Source organism: Eleginops maclovinus, chromosome 15 (assembly GCF_036324505.1).
Source record: "Eleginops maclovinus isolate JMC-PN-2008 ecotype Puerto Natales chromosome 15, JC_Emac_rtc_rv5, whole genome shotgun sequence".
In the NCBI taxonomy this organism is placed as follows: Eukaryota; Metazoa; Chordata; class Actinopteri; order Perciformes; family Eleginopidae; genus Eleginops; species Eleginops maclovinus.
In genome coordinates, this window is record NC_086363.1 from 17,744,200 (window position 1) to 17,768,283 (window position 24,084).

General features: G+C 39.9%; 1 protein-coding gene across 3 annotated transcripts in view; it reads right to left on the bottom strand.

Annotated features, from left to right (window-relative positions):
• The window catches only part of cnih3 (cornichon family AMPA receptor auxiliary protein 3), a 74,027-nt gene that overhangs the window by 22,051 nt on the left and 27,892 nt on the right, over positions 1–24,084 (bottom strand). For all 3 annotated transcript variants that reach the window (XR_010167473.1, XM_063901599.1, XM_063901600.1), the window contains exon 3: positions 19,438–19,485. Coding sequence is in view for 2 of the 3 variants with exons in the window: in XM_063901599.1 (XP_063757669.1) it covers positions 19,438–19,485 (48 nt within the window). In the remaining variant the exon portion in view is untranslated. The remainder of the gene's footprint in view (positions 1–19,437; positions 19,486–24,084) is intronic.

A 24,084-nucleotide genomic window follows, 5' to 3' on the forward strand; every position in this document is an offset into this window, starting at 1 on the left:
GTGAGTGAAAGTGGTGTGACAATGGTCAACAAATGCGGGGTTTTTTTGTATATCTACAGCCCTAAATGTAACAGTCGGGTGTTCAGTCCCAATATGCAGGATCTTGTTAGCCAAGTCAGAGACCATATCCTTGGGAAAACAGAGTACTTTGGTGTTGTTTAGCCTTTTTAAATCTCTTACAGCAGAATCACCCACAATCAGAGTTTCAGGCCTAGTCGTTAGCTTTCCCTGTAGCCTTTTACTTTCCAAGTAAATTTTGGTTCTTACCCTGCTGTGTGAAGAAGACAGGTTATCCAGGTCATCAGAAAAAGATCTTCGGCGTTTCTCAATACCAAGAATGCAAAGAACGGACTTGTGTACTTGGGGAGAACGTTCTTGTGAGTTGTTCTTGGAAGAATAAACTTGCAAGTTGACGAGCACACAGAGCGCTGTTGGCGGTTTGAGACGACGCGTACTTGCTGGTATTGCGCAATACACAATTGTGGAGCTTCTCAACTCTGAAAACGTTAAAGCAGATTTAGAATTCGCCATCGATTTTCGTAAAACTGCTAATATTTGAAATCTAAACCCTTGATTTGTTCAATGGCGTCGAGTAATTTTCCGCTCCTCGCTTGAATGCTGAAATGAATGCTGGGATGTTCACTGCAGAGTTAACACAAGTTAGCATCCGATGCATCCTTGGTAAAATGGGCGTGTCGAGAACATTTCCGGGAATGCATCCGGGAACTTTATCCGTTCTTGGTGAAAGCGAACTTGGGTTTGGGACAGTACTTGGGCAGCAAGAGATGACGTTTCACAAGAACATGAGCACACGAGTACAGACAAGAACGCATATTGAGAAAGGCCCCTTGTTTGTAGTCCTCCCTTCAGCAGCTGTCCACGGCTGTTTCCTAGTACGAACTGGGGTAGAGGAGGCGCTCTGCCTGGGTGATATCAATGCAGGCCAGCCGGTCGCATCACAGACCTCAAAACGCTGGGCTCTGCTGGTTATTCGTCCTCCCAAATCCCATGGAGATGATTTACTCTTGGGCTTTGCACCCAGAGAGTTCCAGGGAGGACTACCACTTGTAGATTTATCACACAGCACAAAGCCCTCCTGTTCGTTTGAATCCTTGTAGCTGCTAACTAGCTGTGAGTTAGCATGCCCTTGTTGATTCTTTTGGAAAACTGGTAAAGTGGTGTCATTCCCACATAGTCCATTCAGTTCCACGTTAACTTCCAATCGGTGCATTTTTTTTCCCAACACGGCGATCTTCTGTAGAAGTTTTTGGAAGTCATCTGTAGAGAGGTGAGGCATTTTGTTACTAACTAGCTTAAGCTCAGTAGCACGCAGTACCAGCAGTCTAGGCTTTAGCTGTTGCTAGGCCACGTTACTATCAGACTGAAGTCGTCGTAAAACTGAAATATGGCCAAAGCCCTCCGTCTATTTTTGAAGAATCACTGTGCCAGTGATAGCTTAATGTCCAGGAGTCGCTGCTCGAGGTTTTCAGAAAGGAAAAATAAGAAAACCAGCAACAAAAGTAAGCAAAAGCAGGAGCAAGCAGAAAAGCGTCTGCACTGTCGAAGTCCAAGGTAAAAGAGTCTTTACTCTGTGTTCAAACCGGCCAAGATGCAGGCAACCTGAGGCAACACAACAGTCGGCTTCATTGCAACCAGTTCTTTGATGTCTGTTTGGTGAGTAAGAGCCTTTAAGGGGAACGGCATGCTGTTTCTGAGCCTCCTCTTGGTGATCAGCGACCAGGCACTTTCTGGAACCTTGACAAACCTCACAGTAAGGACAACAATCCAGGATGTTACCCAGGGAGATATAGTAATAGCAACAAACTCTTTCTAAAATCAGAATTGGTGTTGTTAGAGCTTTGTTTGTGTATGTATTAAACAAACAATCATGATGTTTTTTGTTGACAACAAAGATTTTAGAGGTTCTGGTTGGTATATTTTTAGACTTCAGAAAGAGCCAGACTAGCTGTTTCCTCTTCCTCCAGTCTTTATGCTAACTTGACTAATTGCCTCCTGGCTTTTTCTGCATAATTAGCACAAATACTGTTGCAAAGCTTACAATAAAAATAGGGCTATTCTCAAATAATGTAGATAAATAAAAGATTACAATGCCTGTGAACATTAATTTTACATTTAGGGAAATACACCCTTCACAAACATTTGTGTTTAAAGTGACTATACACAACAACAAAAATGGCTGTAATTTCACAAGATATAAACAGTGAAATCTTCTGGAAAATGTTGTTAACATTTTTCTAACTAAGTATGATCCCATTTGGTTTACACAGGGCCACTGAATGCCACATTTTTACATCAAATTGCTTGGCTACTCACAATGCACCATGATATATAGATTAGTTAGCCTTAAAAACCGGCATTTAATAATAGAGTAAATACACTTCAGTCTTGGCAATAGCGTCAGATCAACTAAAAACAACAACATAAGGTACTGCTACAAAATCAAAGAACACTAGTTTTTTTCTCCAATAAATTAAATTAAAATTGAAAAAGCTTTGTTTGCATGAACATAATAAAAATCAGTGCTACGAAAGGATTGTATAGTAAGAAAATGGAATTACTGCCAAAATTATTTTCACAATGACCTCTACACACAACAAGCAACGTTCCTCATTGTTCCAAAACAGCAGCTAATAAGTCAACAATAGATCTGAAAGATTAGATCTGACCTGTGAATTGTTCGTAAAACATAATTAATAGTAAAGATTCAGAACATTTCTGTGTTCATTATAAAAGGCTTTATTCTATCCAACCTGTATTTTCATCCACCCTCTCCAGAAGGAAGTGTCTCTAATTATTTATTTTCACTTGCTCTATTTTCCTCTATAACCCCGGGTTGAGGCTCCCAGAACCTCTTATAGCAAATCACCATCAGACATGGTAAATGATGAGAGCTCCTGCCCACGCTTTTCTGAGCTCAAGTGCAACCTGACAGGACCATCTCAACTTTGCCTCAACCTCTCCAGGTCCAATTAGTGAGGCCGCCTGCCATGGAGTGTGCTCACTCACAGCCAAAAAGAGGCCGGAGAGCTTTTCAAATATGATGTTTCAGGCAGGCTTGAACAGGCACAGGGTAAAACACCAAGCAACACTCACATCTAATGAGGGACATAAATGGAGAATGAAAGACGCGAGAACAGGACACAGAAAATATGTGATGTTTTCTGTGTGCAGCTGAGCAAGTACACCAAATCCAGAGCCTTTGATTCTATGCTGCTCATCTCACCCTGGTTAAGCTGAATCCTCTTATATTGCTCTCACACACGTTTCAGTCATCATACCTTTTTGAAAACATATTTTATCAATACAAAAGAGTGCTGCAGTGATGACGTACTTTTGGAGGCCGATTCAGAAGTTACGATGGGGTCAGGTCCGTTGATAAAAAGATTTCGGAATATTGCAGCAAATAATATTTGAGGCAAACACACGTTTATGATACTTACACATTGTAAGCAGGATTGTCTCCACATAATATAACCCCGATTTTACATTCTTCGGCCGATGCCGTATGTATGTAGTAGGAAATTGCTGTGTAGGGCAGCCTATCGCTTTAAGAGAGAGAGGGGGTAGGATACGTGTGTGGCACATTAATGTGTGGCGCGAGAGAGAATGAGTGAATGAGCGTAGTATGTTTCTGGAAGCAAACTGGAGTAACTGCATAACAACAAAGTCACAAATATAAACTATGGCCTCCCAAGGGAATTGAACATGAGATTTGAAAACAACAGCGCTAACACAACTTCTCCCTTCTCCCAGCGTGCAAAAACGTAAACATCGGCGACTGCCTTTTGGGCATGTGACAGTATTTACCGATGTGCCGATGGTGATAAATTGGGCTAACAACGGACCATGCCAATGTCTTTGATGTTTCAGTGCATCCCTAAAAATAAATAAAGGTAAAGCCATAAATGTACGTATGTCTCTCAATCGCATGGCTACGCATCACAACTGCTAAGCTAACAGCAGCTAATGTTTGGCATGATGACGTTTAGCAGTCCAAATGTCACTTGTTAGCAACTGCTAGTTTATATGACACTCCGAAGCTTTAGACAATCTAAGGTGAGGTGTTTATTGACGTTTTTGATATTTGTGACATCCACAGACTTAATTTCACCACCATGCTCCTCTACACCTACTTCATCTGGGTCCACGCCTTCAATCTAGATTGAGTTTGGATGTTTCTTTTAGCTACAGCAGCTTTTCCTCCCCTGCTTCAGATCAAAAAGACCCAGTCACCAACTACTGTCTCAAATCCCTCCAGATCAGTCAACTGTAATTAAGTTGGCAAAAAATAATTATAATATTTGATGGCGTTTAAATGATTACTAGTCCTCAGATACGCCGTGGAGTAGGGACCCACACGGTTCATTAGTTGTTCAAACAGAATTTAGATGAAACAAAGGCTTCTTCTGTTAGGTGGAAGAGATAATCATTACTTTGATGCAGTTTAGTTTACAGTTAAATTAAAAATACTCAAACCAATTACATTTGAGATTATGAAAAGTAAATTACCAACACTCGATTGGCAGGCCACACATACCAACTCATTTAAAGCTTCAGTTAGTAGGAACTCCACACATTTAGTTTTTTCCATAGACAAAACAACCAACATGAGAGTACTGAAACAAAAAGGTACACATTCTACATATTTACAATATGATTTAAATAAAGACACTTTGGCCACTAGATGAAACTATGTGATATTGCTAAAAGCTATTTGAACAGTAGATACGCAGACTATGTTTACTACAATCGGTCTCTGTGACGTCACCAGATCTCTGAGGAGATGCTTAAAGGTTAGAGTTGGTGGCTCCTGCAGTCGCCTAACCCTAACCCTATCATTTAAACAATTGAGTTATGTAAAATTGTACCTCTGATTCAGTTGCCATCAAAAGGGAACCTAGCTATAGAGTAGCTCTGTTTCTAACAGGCTGTACATATGTTTATTTCTGCTGGGAAGTTGGCCATTTTAAAATGGGAGTCTATAGAGATTGATTCCCTTGAAACCAGACTTTTTTGTACATCGGAATAGATTTGGTTTATTATTAGGAAGGTGTTTACATCGACCCACTAGAAGAAGTGCTCCTCTTACAACGTGTACCTATATGTAGGCCAGTTGTGTGAGATATTGTGAAGGTAAAATATGAAACCACCACACCGGAGTCTCCATGTCGAATATAAATGTGTGTGTTTACAGTTTCGGTGTGACTCAAGTGTACTGAATCATTTTAAACCTCATATGTGCTCATTGTTATTTGCATTTGATTTCTTGCGCAGACTTTACACTTCTAAAATTAGATAATAGACTTTGATCAAGGTTTGATGAAACTGAATTATACATAGAAATGATATATCATCTTTAGATTGCGTCATAGAACGATTAAACATTGTACATGGTCACCAGTAAAACATATAAGCTATACAAGATAAAGAAAATGCATGTTAAAGAAAACTACTGTGTATTAAAATGTCTATCTCTAGCCACAAGTGATGGTTCTAATAACATCTCCAAAGTCATTACTGAAATCTCAGAAAATAGTGATGTCACTAAAATGAACAGTTCAACAAGAGGAACTGATCACCTGGAATACAAATAGAAACAAAACATAGCTTCCCTCTAATCTAATATGTTCACCGTTGTAATCCTAGTTGCGTAATTGCTCAGATATTGACATGTTCATGGTGTAAGGATCTGCGGTAATATATTACATCGTCAAAAACGTCTTTCCTTGATTGCTGAGCTGCTGAAAAGCCACTTTCCTTGATCTGAAGTATCAAATACCTATCTTGTTCATCTTAAATAAAGTGAGATCGCTACAGTATTCAGCAGCACTCGGTTGATGCCCTTTCACCCTGAGGCCAGGAATGATAGGCATGAAATTGGAAATGTCTTATTTTTGCAATTGAGTTGATGAAATTCTCTTTCCACATGAGTTGTTATGGACATATGCCCTAGGCCTCGGTATATTCTAAAAGTCCTCATACATTCGAGGTGAGTTTTGAGAATTGCGACATTTGCAATATTGACTTCAGCTGGGATAAATGATGGTCACTGGGACACGCGCTATATGGAGAAATAAATAACTAATATATATTATTGACTTAATCAAATCATTGTATTTTGGTTTGAGATTTCCCCTGAAAAAAGGGATTGTTTTATCTGAAATAACTTCTAACTAAATGTTCCAGTTCCAGTTCACATTTTATCCGTCACATCAAATGTGGGATGTTTCATTTCTTAATGAAAGGCTTCAGCTTAGAGTCAAAGTGAGGACTGTCAAATAGAATATATTTATGACATTGACAAGCACCCATTCAGAGACACACAGCTCTATATCTTACTGAAATCAAGTGGTCGGGTTGTATAGAGAAGTCAATTGTAGAAGAACAAAAGGTCATTTCGATCCCCTTATGCTATTTGATGGTACATCTTTTCTCTTAAATGGGTTACATAGCTTCAAAATGACTACTGTATATGGAATTTTGCTGTAATAATTTCCACCCTATCGCCAAAATGGGCGACAAGAGCCTACAAAACCCCAGATAATGTTCAGTGACAACATTGTTGTTTTAACAATTCCAGTGTTTAAGTAGATTGTTTGGTATATTAATTGTAGCAAAACAAAACTACAGCATGGTTAAGGAAATGATATTGTGGTAGTAGTCAATGAAAAGTGAAATGCTAGGTCAGACTTTTTTCCTGGCACACTAACTGGCACACTACTTCTACATTGGAATAATAAACTTAGAGCTATGGATACTATGATTTTTAACAGAAGTACAGTACATACCTTTCAGTGAGGTTTTCTGTAGTTAGCCTAAATCCAACATTTCCTATGCAGCCCCCAATCTTTGAGAGGCCCATCCAATAAATTGGATTATACTCTGTCCTATTTTTGGAATGTGTAATGGAAGCCATTGGGGTTGTAATATGATACAGGGCTAAGCAGAAGTTATAGGGCGCTGTTCTAACTGCCGTTTGTTTCAAATCTGGGAAACAAACAGCAGCCTGCAAAACCACACAGAACAGTACTCGTGACAATTGAAAAAGAGCACGGTCCTATGCTTGTTCGCCAAACAAAAACAAACTGATGTTCTTGTTTATATGGAAGTTTCAAGCGTTGAGTTTGACAGATGATAACGGCGCCTACGCTGAGAATTAGAGTTGGGTAGAGCTGTGCCATGCAATGACAATGCGACATTTACTGAACCGAGTGACACCAATCCTGCATTTAATATTAACATTTATACCTACCATAGAGGTTATGACTGCCGACATGGAAATATATCCAGTCCAAGTCTGTACCTGTCATTCTCTGTTGATGTATAAATGTTTAACAACAATATGAAGATTACATGACTGGGATTCACTAACACCTCCTAAGAGACAACATTTACAGTCAAAATGCATCCTTCTGTGTTGTCATGAGAGTCTGCTTTTCATGCACCACACACTCAGGGTTATAATCCCTCAAACAGTACCCATACAGTCAGCTTCCCTTTGTGTCCTGTGCCTTGGCAAACTTCAAAGAGTTTTATCAAAGTATGCAGGACAGACCCTCAGTGGCCCAACATCAGACAGAACACTTCACACAGACTACATCACCTGCATGCCCAGCTGCTGGGTTATACATGTATTGTGTATGTATAGTATGTGCATGTCTGTATAGGATGATAAAAGATGAAGAGAGGATGCCGAATGTGTTTGAACGGGAGATGGATGTGACCTGTATGACGGACACAGCAAATTAGAATGAGTCATAGAGAGGAGAGGAAGGGAGGGAGGTGAAGATAACCTTTGTACTAAAACTTCAAAGGCAACATGGTAACCACAGGGGACCCCCCTTCATATCCATCACTCCCCATCCGACTCTGCTGTAGCCTCATATCTGTTTGGCCAGGACAGGAACCTTGAGCAAAGTTGACCTTAACATCAGTAACTTGTATAGAAGGGAGGCAGGACTAAATGAGCTTCCCATGTTTCAATTCCAAATGACACAACAAAAAAAAAAAGGTTTCATTTTTTAGCTCAAACTGAGCTTAAATTATATTGGACTTAAAACCTACAGCATATTATTTATGTTTTAGGTATCTGTTTTGTTTAGGACCAGTCTCCAAGGTGTGAGGAGATGTTCTATGCAACCAAAACCTTGTCATATTTTTGTTACAATGACAGTAGCAGTGACACTGAACTGAAGCGATGCTGGGAAGGAAAGAGTGATGAGTTGAGACTCTGAGAAGCAGGTCAGAGGATGTGCCCAGCTCATCTCAAATATATTTCATGCTGGAAGTTGCCCTACCGCATGTGTTGGACATTTTTCGATTGTTTTTCACCATTAAGTCTTGGTCACACATGTAACTGTTTCGATTTTGAGAAGAAACTAATTGATTCCAATGACAACACATTAGTCAGTAGATAGAGTATAAGTCGGGTTTAGCCAAATATGAACAAAACACTTTAACAAGCCAATTTGTGCTGTTGACCATCACAAGCTGTCTTGGCAGCGCTGGTCTTCAAGAGCTGTCGATTTGAGACCGAAAAAACTAACATAGCTAACAAGCTGTGTAATATATGTTCAGATATCTGCTTTTGTTTAACCCAGTTTGTCAGAGTGACTGCTAAGACAAAAATGTTGAAGGCAGTTATGAGACAAATCAAAAGAAACACATCATACAGAGAAACTGCGTGAGACTTGGTATCAACAGGACAATCATTTTAAACTATTGCCCTTTAGCTAAACTTCATTCCCTCTAGAGTAGCTGTTCTGAAATATATGATGTAAAATAATCAGCACAGAAAGCCAAGTGAGAGTAAACAGCCCAATACAAAGGAAAGAGAGTAATATGGGGGGCTGCCCTGACTCACTAGCATATTTCTGGCTGAATAGCCTTTTAGCTTTTAGCTTGCTAGCTAATGGTTTTTAGCTAGTAGATCACCAACAAACCATGGCAATAGTCCCAACAACAACATTGTTGCCAGCTTAGCAACTTTCTCCCAAGATTCTGACGTCTTTAAAGCCCTTTTTGCAACGTTGTGTCAATGAAGAGCTTAGCAACAACATAGCCACTTGTTTAGCACACCTAAACTCACAATAAAATAGACAATAACAAGTATTCTAAAAAAGCGAGTTTGGAACACTTACTTATGACAATCTATTACCCCAGAGTTTAAAACAGCCTTTATGAAGAGCTTTTTTTTAGTAAGCGGTGGTTTTAGATCCATGTTGATGCCATGATAGCATCTAGAAAATAATAATAATAGCTAAGGAAGAAGCTGGTTAGAGTCAGTTATGTTTAGCTTGGCTTGCTTTAAAAAACTAAACTCACAGATATGCATCACCCATCAACAGCCACCCAATTTTGGAGCAGGCTTTAGATACTTGCCATTGGAAGTTGTTGGGAACACTGAATGAACTATTCTTGACATGTGAATTGTCAAAGCTGCCCCACAACATGTCAATCTAGCAATCCTCATGGTTATTTATGAAGTGTTCAGAATGCATTGGGTGCTGTTTTGCCCTGTGGCTTGAATCTATACTGAGGTAACTTCCAGACAGGCGGACCGGCTGACTTTAAATTCAGAATTGACACCATGGTACTGGAGTGATCCGGGCTGGAACTACTGCGTTCTGTGGCACAAGATGGAAACTAGTTTCAAAAAGGTTGTATTTAAAGAAAAATCCCTTAATGTTTAACACCCTGATTTCCGCCCTCACCCCTCTTTATTATATTACAGATGTTTTGTTTTTGTAGCATCATTCATTTATTTCTCCCGCATTCCCTACATCCCTTTATCCATTCATCCCTTCCTCCCTACATCCCTTCAACAGCCATCACTCCCTCCCTACATCCCTCCTTCTGTTCATCCCTTCATGCCTACATCCCCTTCAACAGCCATCACTCTCTCCTTACAGCCCGCCTTCTGTTCATCCCTTCCTCCTTACATCTTTCCACCCCTTCCTGCCGACAACCCCTCAAACCTTCATCCCTCCCTCCCTTTGACACTACATCATTACATCCCTCATTCTCTACACCCCTTCATCCCCTCTTCTTGTCTCCCTTTATCTGGTTTTGTCTAATTCTAGCTACTCTGCCTAGACTTCAGTTTGTCCTCCAGACCAGCCTGACAGAAAACATCCCACACCTTTCTTTACCCCTTTCCTTAAAATACAATATCTCCAGTAAATAAATCTTTAACCAAAATATTGTTGCGAATTTGATATCCCTTCACCAAAATGTTACCCTCGAGCAATTATATGCAGCATCTGATAGAAATACCAGCCTACATCATTGACCAATTCTTGTGCAGAATGGCACAAAATCTCAGAGTACAGTATGTGCTGTGATCATACCATGGAAATCTAGGTTGTTTCCAGTGTAAGTCATGCAGCACTATTAATATTCATTTCCTGCTGAGCCTAACAGTGGTTGCTATTTTCTTGTCAAAGAAGAGCTCCCCCATCCCCCCTCTCTTTCTATCCTCCTCCTGATTTTCCCTCCATAATTTCTCTTTCCTTCATGTCCTTCTCCCCCCTCTCTCTCACTGCTATCTCTCACCTCCTCCCCATCCCTATCTCCACCTCTTATGCCTCCTCTGCTGGTAACAGTGTGTGGGATCAAGGAAGCACTGTGGTTTGCATATAAGCTCATTATTCTGACTGACAGGAAATGTACAGTGTTCCTGCATGAGGGATTGCACAGAAGAAAACACACACACACATGCAATCTTTTCTCTCCGGCAGAAAGGTTGGCATTGTTGTTGTTTTGGTTTACTTACCGTCTGGCGGTTGCATCATTTCCCTTTTATAATCTGATGCACTTGTACAAATGTTTTTCTCCGTTTTGTACACGGTATGTATTCATGCTTTTTAAAGCTAAGCCATACTAAATGTGGATATACGTGTTCTTCATTGTCGTACGTTGCCTGTTTGGAGAGCGAAAGGTTTATAAAGCAGACGGTTATTTTATTCAGGGCTTATTGCATTTGTGCAAGTAAATCTGAATCATGACTTCAGTTAAAAGTCAAATTAATTTGTCCTAAACAATAAGCCAAAGCTGCTGAAAGCTTATTATGTATTGGCTGTGAACACTTAACTACCAAAGACTTACGTTATTAGTTCTGTAAACCATAAACTGTAACCTTAACTTAGATTTTACCTTTGATGACACATTTATGAATTTATATTGAGGGTCTACGTTATAATTTGGCTAAATGAAATACATTTGTATATGAGGTTTTTGTTGCTGAATGAAAATATATATTACGTGGAATGAACAATAATTACATTAAACTGACTGACTTACAGCAGCGTGACAATACATAGTTTTGCATTTGCACATTTAACTGACATCTGTTACTTCAGTGATGATAATAACTTCATGAAAATCAATTTGCACATGAAATAAAAAGATTACTCCATAGTGTTACGAGAAAAAATGAATCCAAAACTTCATATTCTGCTAAAACACAAATTTGGCGACAACCAATCTGCTTCTCAGTTATGTTGTGACTCAAATGCATTTGTTGATGCATCTGAACCAACCTTTAGTTTATCAATTTACTATTGCTGTCTTTACTAAATAAATACATGTGGTAATAGAAGTCTGAGTTTGTGATACTTAGCTAAAGCATCCACAAACCCGCTGTCATGAAGAGACACTGTGATCACCCCCTGTATAATGGGGGATACACAGGGCATATGCTCAGGTAATGGTATTCTTGTCGCTGCTATCATACTGGGAGCATTATCTGTTTCTGGAGTGATGAGCTTGTGTGCCATCTCCCACTCCTGTGCAACTTCAAGAAACTGGCGCACGGTTCGACAAAATGTTTTCCCTTAGTTTTCACCACATCTAAAGTGAATGACTGCAATTGCCATTCGTCATGGATTATTTATCAAGCTTACTGCTTATTGATGTACAGTGGTCACCAGTCAATGCAATACAGCTTGTGCAAATGTATTTCTTGCTTTCCTTGCCTTTTTCGCTTCAATGCAAATCATTGTAAACATCCACGCTTGAATTACGGGAGGAAGTTTTGGTCAAACTCAGTAACATGATTAATTTGCGTTATTTCAAAACTGGTTTCCAAATACATCGCGAGCATACCAGTCTTACAACTTGCACACATTAGATGCACAGACACCAGGTTAAGGCCAACCTCATCATGCTCTTCCACACCTTCCAGGTCACAGTTCATTCAAGCGAACATAGATAGGTATATGTTTTGATCTTCTCGAGTGGTTTGTTGATTTCCTTTATGCCCTCCACCCACTGCTTTGAACTGGCCATGCTCAGTGGGATATCACTTATGAGAGATAGAGTCAGTAAATCTGAGACGGGGGGTTGACAGGAAGGGCGAAAGGGCAGGATTATAATGATCTTGCACTGTTTAGTTTCAAATACTGAAGACAACAGTGCTCCATTTTGGAAAATCTTTGAATCATAACAGCTAACACCAGCCACAATGAAGGGGTGTAGAGAAAGAGGGATGTAGTGTCAAAGGGACGGAGGGATGAAGGTTTGAGGGGTTGTCGGCAGGAGGGGATGAACAGAAGGCGGGATGTAAGGAGGGACTGATAGCGGTTGAAGGGATACAGGCATGAAGGGAGGAAGGGATGAAATCTATAAAATAAAAGTCATTTTTCATGATATTGTTTTTCTGATTCCATCAAATCAAGCGTGTGTGAGACAAATCATTCAGGTTTTCTTTCTAACAGGTTCATAATTGCATACAGTCAATTCAGTCACACTTTCTCCAGCTCAGTTTTCCTAATAAGACATAATAGGTGTGACCTTTTATGTGCCACAGCCTAAGGAGTGGTGGTCAGACAGACAGGATCCTAGCCAACTTAAGTTTAACCTTAGAGCACACTGCAGTGAAATGTGCCATCACTCCTATACTCTACTGACTGACTGATTCTGATGCTGAGTCGCCTCTGGCATTGAATCCAGAAGATGCTAATAAGGAAATGTAGCTTGTGGGATCTTAAGACAGGGACACTGAGGTCATTGCACAGCTACACTGCTTTAAAGTATCTGTGAAATGGCCTCGACCAAGGAGTGCTGTTGTTGCGTGCAGAGCCCTTGTTAGCAATCCTTTCTCTATGATAACCATTAATGATTTAGCAGTGTACTGAGTGTGACAAGAGACTTCATGGAAGGATGTTGGTTGCATTAATGTGCCTATAAATGAAAATCTAGAAGTTCCCCTCAGCCGTCTGCCAGCCAGCTTCCTGCTTGTTTCTAGTCGATAGCATGTCCCTCGAAAAAACATAAAAACCTATTGAAATACTCTGAAGAATACAACCAAGTACATGTACTTTTAAGTACTATACTTACAATTATGAGGTACTTTTACAATAAAAGTATGGCAAATGTATTTCCAGTTCAAACTACTTTATACTTTTATTCAACTCAACATCTCAGAGAGACATATTTGACATTTTACTCCAATGCAAACACATAATGAAGCATTAATGACTACTTTACTACTGATATCTTTTTTGTGCCCATAAACCCATCAAAAGAACAACAACACTGAGTATTCATTAAATGCAATAAACAGTTTAACAAATATTTGATTGAACTTCTCGAAACCCAGCACTGCCTTTTATTTCAGGGATTTGATATTTTTTCGACCTGACGTTTGTTGGTATGTTGAAATGTGCATGTAGGTTATATGTTGAGTCATGATCCAGTTATTATTTTAGTTTTACAACTGCACAGGCACATGACTGATAAGTGAGTTTTCCAAGCATTTCCATGCATTGTTTGTTTTTTCATTCAAGTCACGTGAGCTTATTTAAATTGTGATGTAAATACTCACTTGCCATGGTGACTCTTACACTGACTCACAAGGAGAAAACAAAACTAGTGTCACAGTCGTGGCCGGTAATAAAAGGGTTCTACCAAGCAGATATGAGGCGAACACTTTTCTTTTAACTTCATTTATGTTGTGCATTAAAAGTGAAGGAGCGTTTTGTCTGCTGAACACTCGTATAATACCATCCATTATTTGTGCATTTTATTTCGTTATTTTTTAATACCTGGTCACTGTAAAGGCACTGGAACAAATCTAAGGAGTTAGCAAGTCTCCTGTACCAACAATAGGTTGGGTGTTACCATGGTGACCACCCTTAGTCAATCTGCATAATCCTCCGATACATAATACTCTGAAAACTAAAACATCCTGTCTGTTGATTACTCACGAGGATCTACATTATCACTGGTGTGCACACACAAACACAATTGCACTGAGTCAACTGTCCTGGAACAATGGGAACAAACATGTGCACTACCACCAACACATGGGATGTGAAAACACACACACACACACACACACACACACACACACACACACACACACACACACACACACACACACACACACACACACACACACACACACACACACACACACACACACACACACACACACACACACAGCATATCTAACAGAAGCAGAGATCACAGCTCAGCACAGCACCACTCAATTTCTGACTCCTGTCTCATCTCTTTCCAATGTGAGGAGACACACAGCCAGAGAGAGAAAGAGAGGGAGGGGGAGGGTGGGGGCCACAGAGAGAGCAGAAAAACATAAAACCCAATGAACTGAATGAGAACGCAAGAGGGGTGGGAAGTCAGAAAAGTCTCAGAAGTGAAAAGAGCAGGGTGCAAAAAGGAAGAGAGCGGAGGGAGACCGATCAAAAAACCGAAGCAGTTCTATCTTGTATCTTACATGTAATTGGTTTAAAGCCAAAATGTGTATAATTAATAACACAACACTTACAATATTCATTCCAAGCATAGTACACATTGAACAATTGCAGGTGGTGATTTCAAGTCTTAATTACTGGGCAGTCAGGAGAACAGGTAGAAGTTCAGAACACCAACTGGTTTAATCTCGATTCAAAGCAAGTCTATTACAAACAAGTAAGGACATCAACGGTGAAGGGGGAGCAAGGACATCAAAAGGGCATTACCTGCTTAAAGATAGTTCTCAAAGTACTGATTTAGAGGAATGATGTTATTTAATGTAGAAATGAGTGCACCAAAAGCTGACCCCGTAACTGATGGTAAGACAGTGTAAGACTTGTATGTGTGTAGATAATAACATAATGATGCAGAACATTTTGCGTTTGTCCTCATTTTTGAGGAGGGAGTAATTAAAGAGACTTATCTCCACCTATAGAATCTACGAGAATCTAAGAAGTATTTGCACCTAAGGTGAACAAAAGTACAATAAAGATATTTTTGGCAAGCCATAAAGTGTTGGATTGTCATCCTCACTACTTCCATGGTTCCCAAAAAGAAATCCAGCTATGCAACAATTATTTTGACTCCACTTACCACTGAGGTGAGAGGGAGCTTTAGTTGAGTTTTATAGATAGCACGGCACCACACCTAAATCCAACGACTGCCTTTTATCATGGTTTAGGCGGTGCCCTTACAGTGAGGTAGTGATGGTTCGTAGTGATGATTGTTACTGATGTCATGTGGTCTCTAGTCAGTGCAATACGTTACATTACATGTCATTTCAGCTTGCACCAGTTCCTCCGCTTTCTTGCTACTATAGAATTAATGGTAAAAATCTGCGCTGGAATTGCAGGAGGAAGATAGGGTGATGCAACGTTAATTTTATGAAATGCACCAAGGTTTACAGATACATTATAAGATAAGATGAATTCTAGAAAAAATATATACAGATAAGTAATGAAAGTATTGTTAAAATATACACATGTATGTGTGCAGAAAGAAAGTGCAAGTCAAAGTTACTGTGCAAAAGTGCAGGCTTGATGTGCAGTCCGAGTTATTGTCAAACCAAAAAAATGCCCTGGTCACCTTAACATAACCTAAATAATGACATGCCGAGCCCATCCTCCGTAACCTTCGCATTACTAGAATTAAAAAGGTGTAGATAGAGGAATGGATGGATGGAGAGAAGCGTAAAAAGAGAGGAATGGATTGAGTTGCCAAAATAGAGGAGGAAAGAGAGGGAAAGGGGCAAGACAGGTCCAAAAATAAGGGCAGGAAGAGTGCTAATGACTACACTCAGGTTTGCTTAGTTACTGTGACAACGTGCCGGCTCATTGCTTCAAGCTACACGAGTGCATATCCAATGAATAACACACACGTACACACAAACAGTTGAGAGTAAAGGAAACAGTTCCCTTCAAGCTGTATCCTTCAATAGGGCTGCAGGCGTCCAACACCCATCAAAACACACTTTACTGAGAACAAAAATGGAACCTGTCCATATGTCTTCATGTGTATGTGCCTCTTTACTAAAAACTATCAAATAGGTATGCCAACAGAAGAAAAAGCAGCCAAAGCTTTTAACAAAATCAATCAGGACCAAAGCGCTGAGACTGTGCCAGTTGGAGCGATATGAATACATTTAGCAAAGGAAAAACCAGCGCTGGAGAAATGAGGAAAAAACCCTTACAATGCAGCAGATCCTCCTGCACCAGGACCTCAGGCGTTCATGCTGACAAGCACAGTCAGCAGACTGGAACTATAGATCATAAATGGTGTTCATGAAGTTTATAAACTGTGAGAAGACGTACGAGTTTGACTAAACGTAAGAAAAAAGTCAATTGTCCCTTGAGGCACTTGGCGGGGATGTCCTTTCTTTCCAACTCTTCTTGCTTCTTCTGTTCGTCAATCATCCCAAACATGGGACAATATGATGATATATAAATACTGTGAGATTACTTTTGAGCCCTTTTTTAGCTTATATTGCTTTAGGACTTCTTCTGTGGTAGATATCTGTGGTTGTATGAGGGCTTTGAAGGCAATAATGCAAATCAGGGAGCAGGATTTTTGTCATTAAAGGGGTCCTATTGTGGTCATTTTCAGTTTCATATTAGTATGTACTGCCTCTCCTGTGACATGTTTCAAGGTTTCAAGGTTTTATTGGTCATATGCACAGCATGTTGGCAATGAAAATCTTATGTCCCATGCTCCTCCAACAACTCAACATACATGGTGCGAATAAGATAAATAAAATAGTGCAAAAAGAGAGAAGAATATTTACAATAACAACAATAAAGATTTGAGGATGTGAAATATATACATATGTGGAATACATTGAGAGTATTTAAATACTTTACACTGGGACATGTCTCCATGCTTTAATGTTCAAACAGCTCTTTATTTTTTTCATACTGCCTGTGCTGCAGCACCCTGGTCTGAAACCAGAGTCCAGTTTACTCTGATTGGTTAGCTGGCCGGCTCTGTTGTGATTGGTCAACCGCTTAAAGATGTCCCGCCTTCGAGCATATCACGTATCGCAGGGATTTTAGCCTTTGCAGACCATTTACATGCACAGAAACCTATTTAACACACTACAGGAAAGGGAAAAACCCCAAAAGTACAATAAGACCTCTTTTAGTACCTCAATACTAAAGATATTGAATTTATTAGACTGGCCAAAAACAAGAATACTTTGTTAGTTTATTCTCAGCTGATATTAACTCACTGGGTACTACGAATTATATATGTGGTAAATAATTTAAACTTAGAATGCACCAGTCTTTTCTGCAGTATTTTCAAATAAAGCCTCAGTGAAGACTACACTTTTAGCCACCAACTGGTACTACAGGATTATTGACTGAATCCGTGTGGGAAATCAGACAGTGGAACTGCTCAAACTGCAGCAGCAAAAACGTTGACCTGCCAGAAATCCATTTGGTTGCCCAAGGGCCAATTCTTTGATCTTTCAGGCAATTAATGAGGCATGGTGATCACTCCTTAAACTGAACATCAAACCATAACTGATACGGCAGAAATTGTGCCAGAAAACAAAATTGGCAGAGGTGCCTAATCCAATGACATATGTATTACATCACAGGTTGAGAGGATCTCTGGCTTTGGATATATGGTTTTTCATGGACAACTTATTGATTGGAAAGCCATATAGTAAACATAAACTGGGTGGTATTCTACTTCTCTAACTGCTGTTTGTGTTAGCAAATGTACAGCTACCACTCATGATCCCTGCACAGTAGGTCACAGCTGCAAGGACAGTGCATCTAGATGTGTGTGTTTGTGTGTGTACTGTACTGTAGGTCTGTATTAGTGTATCAGAGCACGTATTTGTTCCTGAAAAAGCACTGCAGGGGGATGTCCTCCCCAGGGGCCAGCGGAGGGCCTGAGGGCTGGAGTTGACAACACTGATAACCAAGATCAGCTGCTCAACAAATGCATAAACAAACACAAACACACAGTGGCGTGCACACATGCATGAGACGTGCAAGCACAGTGTGAGTTTCATAGAGATGGAGGGAGAAACAGATGTCACATTGAAGCTGGGAGGAGGCCTCTTTTAAGCCTCAAGGCAAACTGGCTAAACACACACACACACACACACACACACACACACACACACACACACACACACACACACACACACACACACACACACACACACACATAAAAAACAGACAGCAAGGCTCTCCATCTCTGTCTCCCTTTTGATGTCAACATGAGGCAAGAGCAGAAGCGAATAGCATCACTGTGCAAATCAAAAATTCATTATAAACTGAACTACTGAAGCTAGACCTGTAGAATACTGATATGTAGCTCTAAATAGAGTGGTGCAGTGATGACAGATTTTTGTAGGGCAACTCGGAGTTAGCATTGCAAGAGCCCACTCGCCAAAAAGCAATAGGACTTTGCTGTTGGATTTTGGAATATTGCAGAAAATAAGTTCTGTGGCAAACATTTATGATACTTGCATGTTTGTTTTGGCATTATAACCCAAGACATTAACAGCACTTATGATTTTTGAAGCTTAAATGCAATCGGCGGTAGTAAAAAGCCATTGTTAGTCTATAGCGAACCACATCATAGTCACATAGCTGAGCATCATCACCGCTAAGCTAAAGGCGGCTAATGTTCGGCATGACGGCATGACACTTGTTAGCAACTGTTGCTTTATGACACGAAGAAGCTTGAGACATTAACGAGTAGTTTAACAACTGATGTACTTCACGTCATGGAACAAAAACAAAACCAAAAAATCTCTTGTGTTTACCAAAGATCTCAGCTATGTTACCACAAACCTGTTCAAAATACTGTTGACTTCGAGACAAGACAATTGGAAGTTAAAAGCCAAGTCATTTCAGAGTTTTACAACTCATTTCTGAACCACTTTATAATCCCAAAACTCAGATATCAAAACTCAATTGTCAAGCAAATGCCCTTGCTTTCCTAAAAGTGATGAGGAAACTGTAAACAAATAATTTTGGAAATATCAATACCAAGCAAAAGAAAAGCAATATCTGCCAATGGTTTTCATTTTTGAACTGAAAGATTCAAGGGAATTCATATTCTTCCACCATTAAATATTATAAGTTACCAATCAAACCAAATGTCCAAAAATGTCACAAAGGGTAATTGTCCCACTCTGCTCACCTTCCTCAGCAAGTTGCAGATCCTCTCAATGTTCCGCAGTCTCTCCCTCTGTGAGGAGACAGAAAAGACAAGTTATAATTTACTAGGATTCACAGAACATCTTCTTACTCATTCATTATGAATATATAGGGTGAGAGATGCAACTAAAACATTAAAATGCATGAACTGGAATACTGTGAAAGGGTTGGAATGAGAGGGAAAAAGCAGACCGGACAACCCTGGAGAAAAAGCCTGTAAATAACAAGGTAGCCTCGCCGTAAAGAATACACTGGTTAACCGCCTATTCTATTCCACATCAAATCATTGTAAAACTAACTAACATCATAGTGTATTAAGGAAGACTTGAGAGTAACAATTGAGAGCATGAAATATGTTTACAATGTTTACTGAGGTAAGAAAACAAGTTACGAGTAGGGTCACATGATCTTTGACTTATGCAAGTCGTAAAAAAAGGTTAGAGGCACTATTTCAAAGTTCAGCCAGAGTGAAAACATACTGGAAATTGATTGAACACAAAGACATCTCGGAGGAGTAAATGCACATCTGGAACTAAAATGTATGTCACTGTGTTCCTCATCAAGTGAATGGGATGAACGCTTGATGTGAGCACATTTTTATAAATGGTGCGTAAAAGATGCAGGTATTGCGATGCATTCAAGGTGTCTTCCAGGTGATTACATCTAAGATCAGGTGTAATTATCCCCTGGTTTGTAAGGGTCATGTACGACGGTCCTCATAGCACTTGAATGTGTTGTGAAAGGTTTTGACAAGTGAAGACCTCACTGGACCAGCTTAAGAGGTCATTATATTTAGTTTTTACTCTACATATCTAATGTGCTTTGACAGCAAGAAGTTCACGCATTAGAAATTTGGAGAATTTAGAGTGCATTTATGCCCTCAAGTCACTGTAGTTATTGTGTTTATATAAGTTACTATAATATATTCGAGTGTTCTCAGCTTGTGTTAAGAGCTGTGAAATGCTTAAATCAGCACTTGCCACAATGCTGACTCTAACAGCCGCCACTTCAGCCAAAGCTTTTAACATCATCATCAAATATTAACTAATTCCTATAGCGCCGCATTCAGGACTTGACTTGGCTCCACAGGGGGCGATGCATAACTCTGGCTGCTTATAAATCATATATTGATCTGAGCGTCCTGCTGTTTGTGGACAGTCAGTTTGACTTTATTTCTGCTTCTAATAAGCTGGCTGCAAACGTCAACAACAGCGGCAAGGGAACGACAAAGTGTATAAAAAAAATGTATGCTCACACAGAACGTTAAAGAGTGTGTGCGTGCAAGCGAGTGTGTGGCACTTTGGGGAGAGCTTTGATGTAGACAATGTACAGACACACACATTCTGTTTTTTATTTGCATTGGGGACCAACTTTCTGGACAACAATTGAGGGGACTACCCTTACTAGAGGTCCTAGAGGCATGAAATAAAATACACGCTTCTGCCCAACCACAACTGGCAGCCATATTTAAAACACACAGTTGCCATGATAAATGATTTTTAACTCACTGTCAGGACAGTGGGGCCCCCTCTCTTGGCAACAGCATCATACAAACAGATGGAAAACAGTATACATGTAGTTTTGACATGGCAAGCTTGCCAACTTTGTTTTTTCGTGTGTCTCGTCACTTTTATGAACTATTTTTCAGCAGCGGTTTTGATGTTTTCTGTGACAATGATCCTTAATGACGGCGCACTAGCATCACAGCAGACAAAGTCAGCAGGAGCCTGGTAAACCAAGTGGAGCATATCTGTGGTCTAAAAGTGTGGGATGCCTGTTGCTATATTAGAAGGTTAGACACCAATACTTTCTTGACACACTCAAAGTATTAATATAATTTCTTAAAATATGCATTAACATGGATGTACACATACTGTACATATTTGATTACTATGTTTAAGAAGTACCGACTGCGTGGATTATATATAATTTATGCCTGTGCTCTAAATAATGAAGGAGGCTGCAAACAAGTCTGAAGTATTATCACAGTAATAATGAAGAGAAATCGAGGAGAAAACAAATGAAAGAGTAAAAAGGGAGGGTGATCGCCGTATCCTTTGTAGCATTAACTGTGTGTGTGTGTGTGTGTGTGTGTGTGTGTGTGTGTGTGTGTGTGTGTGTGTGTGTGTGTGTGTGTGTGTGTGTGTGTGTGTGTGTGTGTGTTTGACTTGTTTGCATTACTTGCCAACTACAATATCACGACTCAGGCTCTCATCTCCTGGAAATGCCTCGTGGGACGTTACCTCATTTAACAACGGAAGGAAGCGTGGGAAAAAATGAGGGAAAATATATGCCATCGCCTATCATCATTTCAAAGTGAAAGAAAAAGCCAATTCATTTGAAAAAAGTTTAACTTTGAAGTGCAATGCACATGACAGGCAAAGAAGGGAATCCATTGTTGGAAGGAGGAACGGCAGAACAGTGTGGTTGGGTTATAAATGTGTATTCATCGTGCTTTTTAAAAATTGCTGCTGCTCGTACAGGAATTCTATCAAGTGCTTCAATGCGCAGAATTTTAACCCTCCCTCTGTCCTTGATATGACCTCATTCAACACTTCCCGCACACACTCTTATCCATACTTACAAACATGCACATGAAAGGCCCAGCTAATTATCTCCACTCATAATGTCTATTTCCTGTTGAGACCGCGCACCTTATCAAGTGATGGGCCAATTCACATCCCCCATCTCCTTTATATCCTGCCGGGTTTGAACGAGGACGCGTAAATATATTCCGCTCCGACAGCATTGTGTGTCTGTGTTTGTCAGTACGTGTGTGCACGAACCCGCAACTGTCTACTCATTACCAAGCAATTACGCTGATGTCTCTTTGAAATGTTGCTTAGCGAGAATTTGCTTGACAAGCTAGAGCTGCACGGAAGTATAAACAAGAGTTGGAGGAAGGGAAGGTGGGATGGAAATGGGAAGTTGAAGGATGGGGGGCATTAAATTGACCTTTGAATAATAATGAAGGGCAATTAAGAGAATATTCTCAAACAGGAAATGCACGGGGTGAGTTTAATTTGGCAGAGGACCCCTTACGGTGGAGTGAAAGAGGGTGTTCGTAACGCTCATGTTCCACGTATCAAGTATGTTTAAATGCTGTGCGATAAATGTCCCCCCCCACCCCCGACTCATGTAAGACTTGAACCTAAGCTGGGTAGACAGGCGTAGAGCGGCGAGGGAGATGGAGTGATACGGTGAATGGGGAGTTGATTTAAACAGTGTGAAAGGCCACAGAAACTGTCAACGCTTGGACTCAGTTCCACAGATAGATGCATATGAACACCAATCACTGATGCTAATAAAAAACACTCCTAAAAAAAAAGGTCAATAAAAACAAAGAAACACCAGACTCTTTTCCTTCATCTCCACCCTGAGTTATCCCTCTGATTTAGAACTCAGATATAATAATTGCTTCTGGCTATAGCTTTATACCCTCATGATAAATGTACCGTGAGAGTGAACATCCTCACTGGAATCTGTTTGTATTCATGCAAAATATGCCATTATGAGGGGAAATACAAATCCTGAGCACAGTAGAACTGTGTGAATAAAGACAAATTGAAAATGTATTTTCATCACAGTACATCTATGTTTATATGTTAGGGGAGTGGCATGTGTGAAATCATGCTTGACATACAGATAGCATGCAGAATGTATGTGTTTGTCTGTTTTACAGATACCCCTGTTGGCATTTTGTCACACCAGATATTTGCATTTCAAAGTTAATGGACACATCCTCATGAAATAGGCTGTGCTAGCAGCTTAGTGGTGGACTACCCAATGGCTAACCCTGAACAATGCTAGTCACTTAATGTCACTACAAGACTTCAAGCTCATTAGTATTTTCTCTGTTCACTGGTGTTTACTCCTCGTTAGGACTTTGTCTTCAGCATTTCATATTTTCATCAATGAAGTAAAAAGCTCAAGAAGGTATCTTAGGTTGACTTAGCTAGCAAGCTTTCTGACTGCAAGTTTTTAAAACCGATTAAAAAAACCTAACATATGCGTCTTGCCATTACACAATTATGCCTCTTTGTTTTTCCTGGTGTATCAAGCGTGATGTCACGGCTGAGCTGAAAAAAGGGTTGGTACATATCAACTAATTATTACTCGGGTTACTTATTAAATGTTGTGTTCTTAGTGATCCACCAATGTAACAGTGGAAAGTTCACTGATTGGTGGACGACCATTCCTCCTACTGACCCACAGCTGCCCCACTAGACCGGCTAATGGATAAAACCCGGTTGTAGACATTGTCTGCATCACAAGTTGCTAAATCCAAGTCTTGCCCTGGATATCTGCCGACTATCCTTGGATTCCTGAAATATGCTGTTTCCCCATAGGTTAAATTGTCCTCAGACAATTGATTTTTTTATCTGGGAACAGCACAGGATAAGATGTTTTCAATTCAAGATTGACCTTTTCTGTCAATGATTTCTGGTGGCTTTAAGGAGAGCATAATTCTTAATTCAACAATAAATTAGAATAATTGTCTGAATTCCTTTTGATATTATAAAATGATATATTCACATGACCATGTTTTTTAACTGCTGTTTCAGAGTCCTTTGACCTGGGAATGTGAGCAAATTCATCTTAAACAAAATCCTTATGTTGGTGTTTGGTT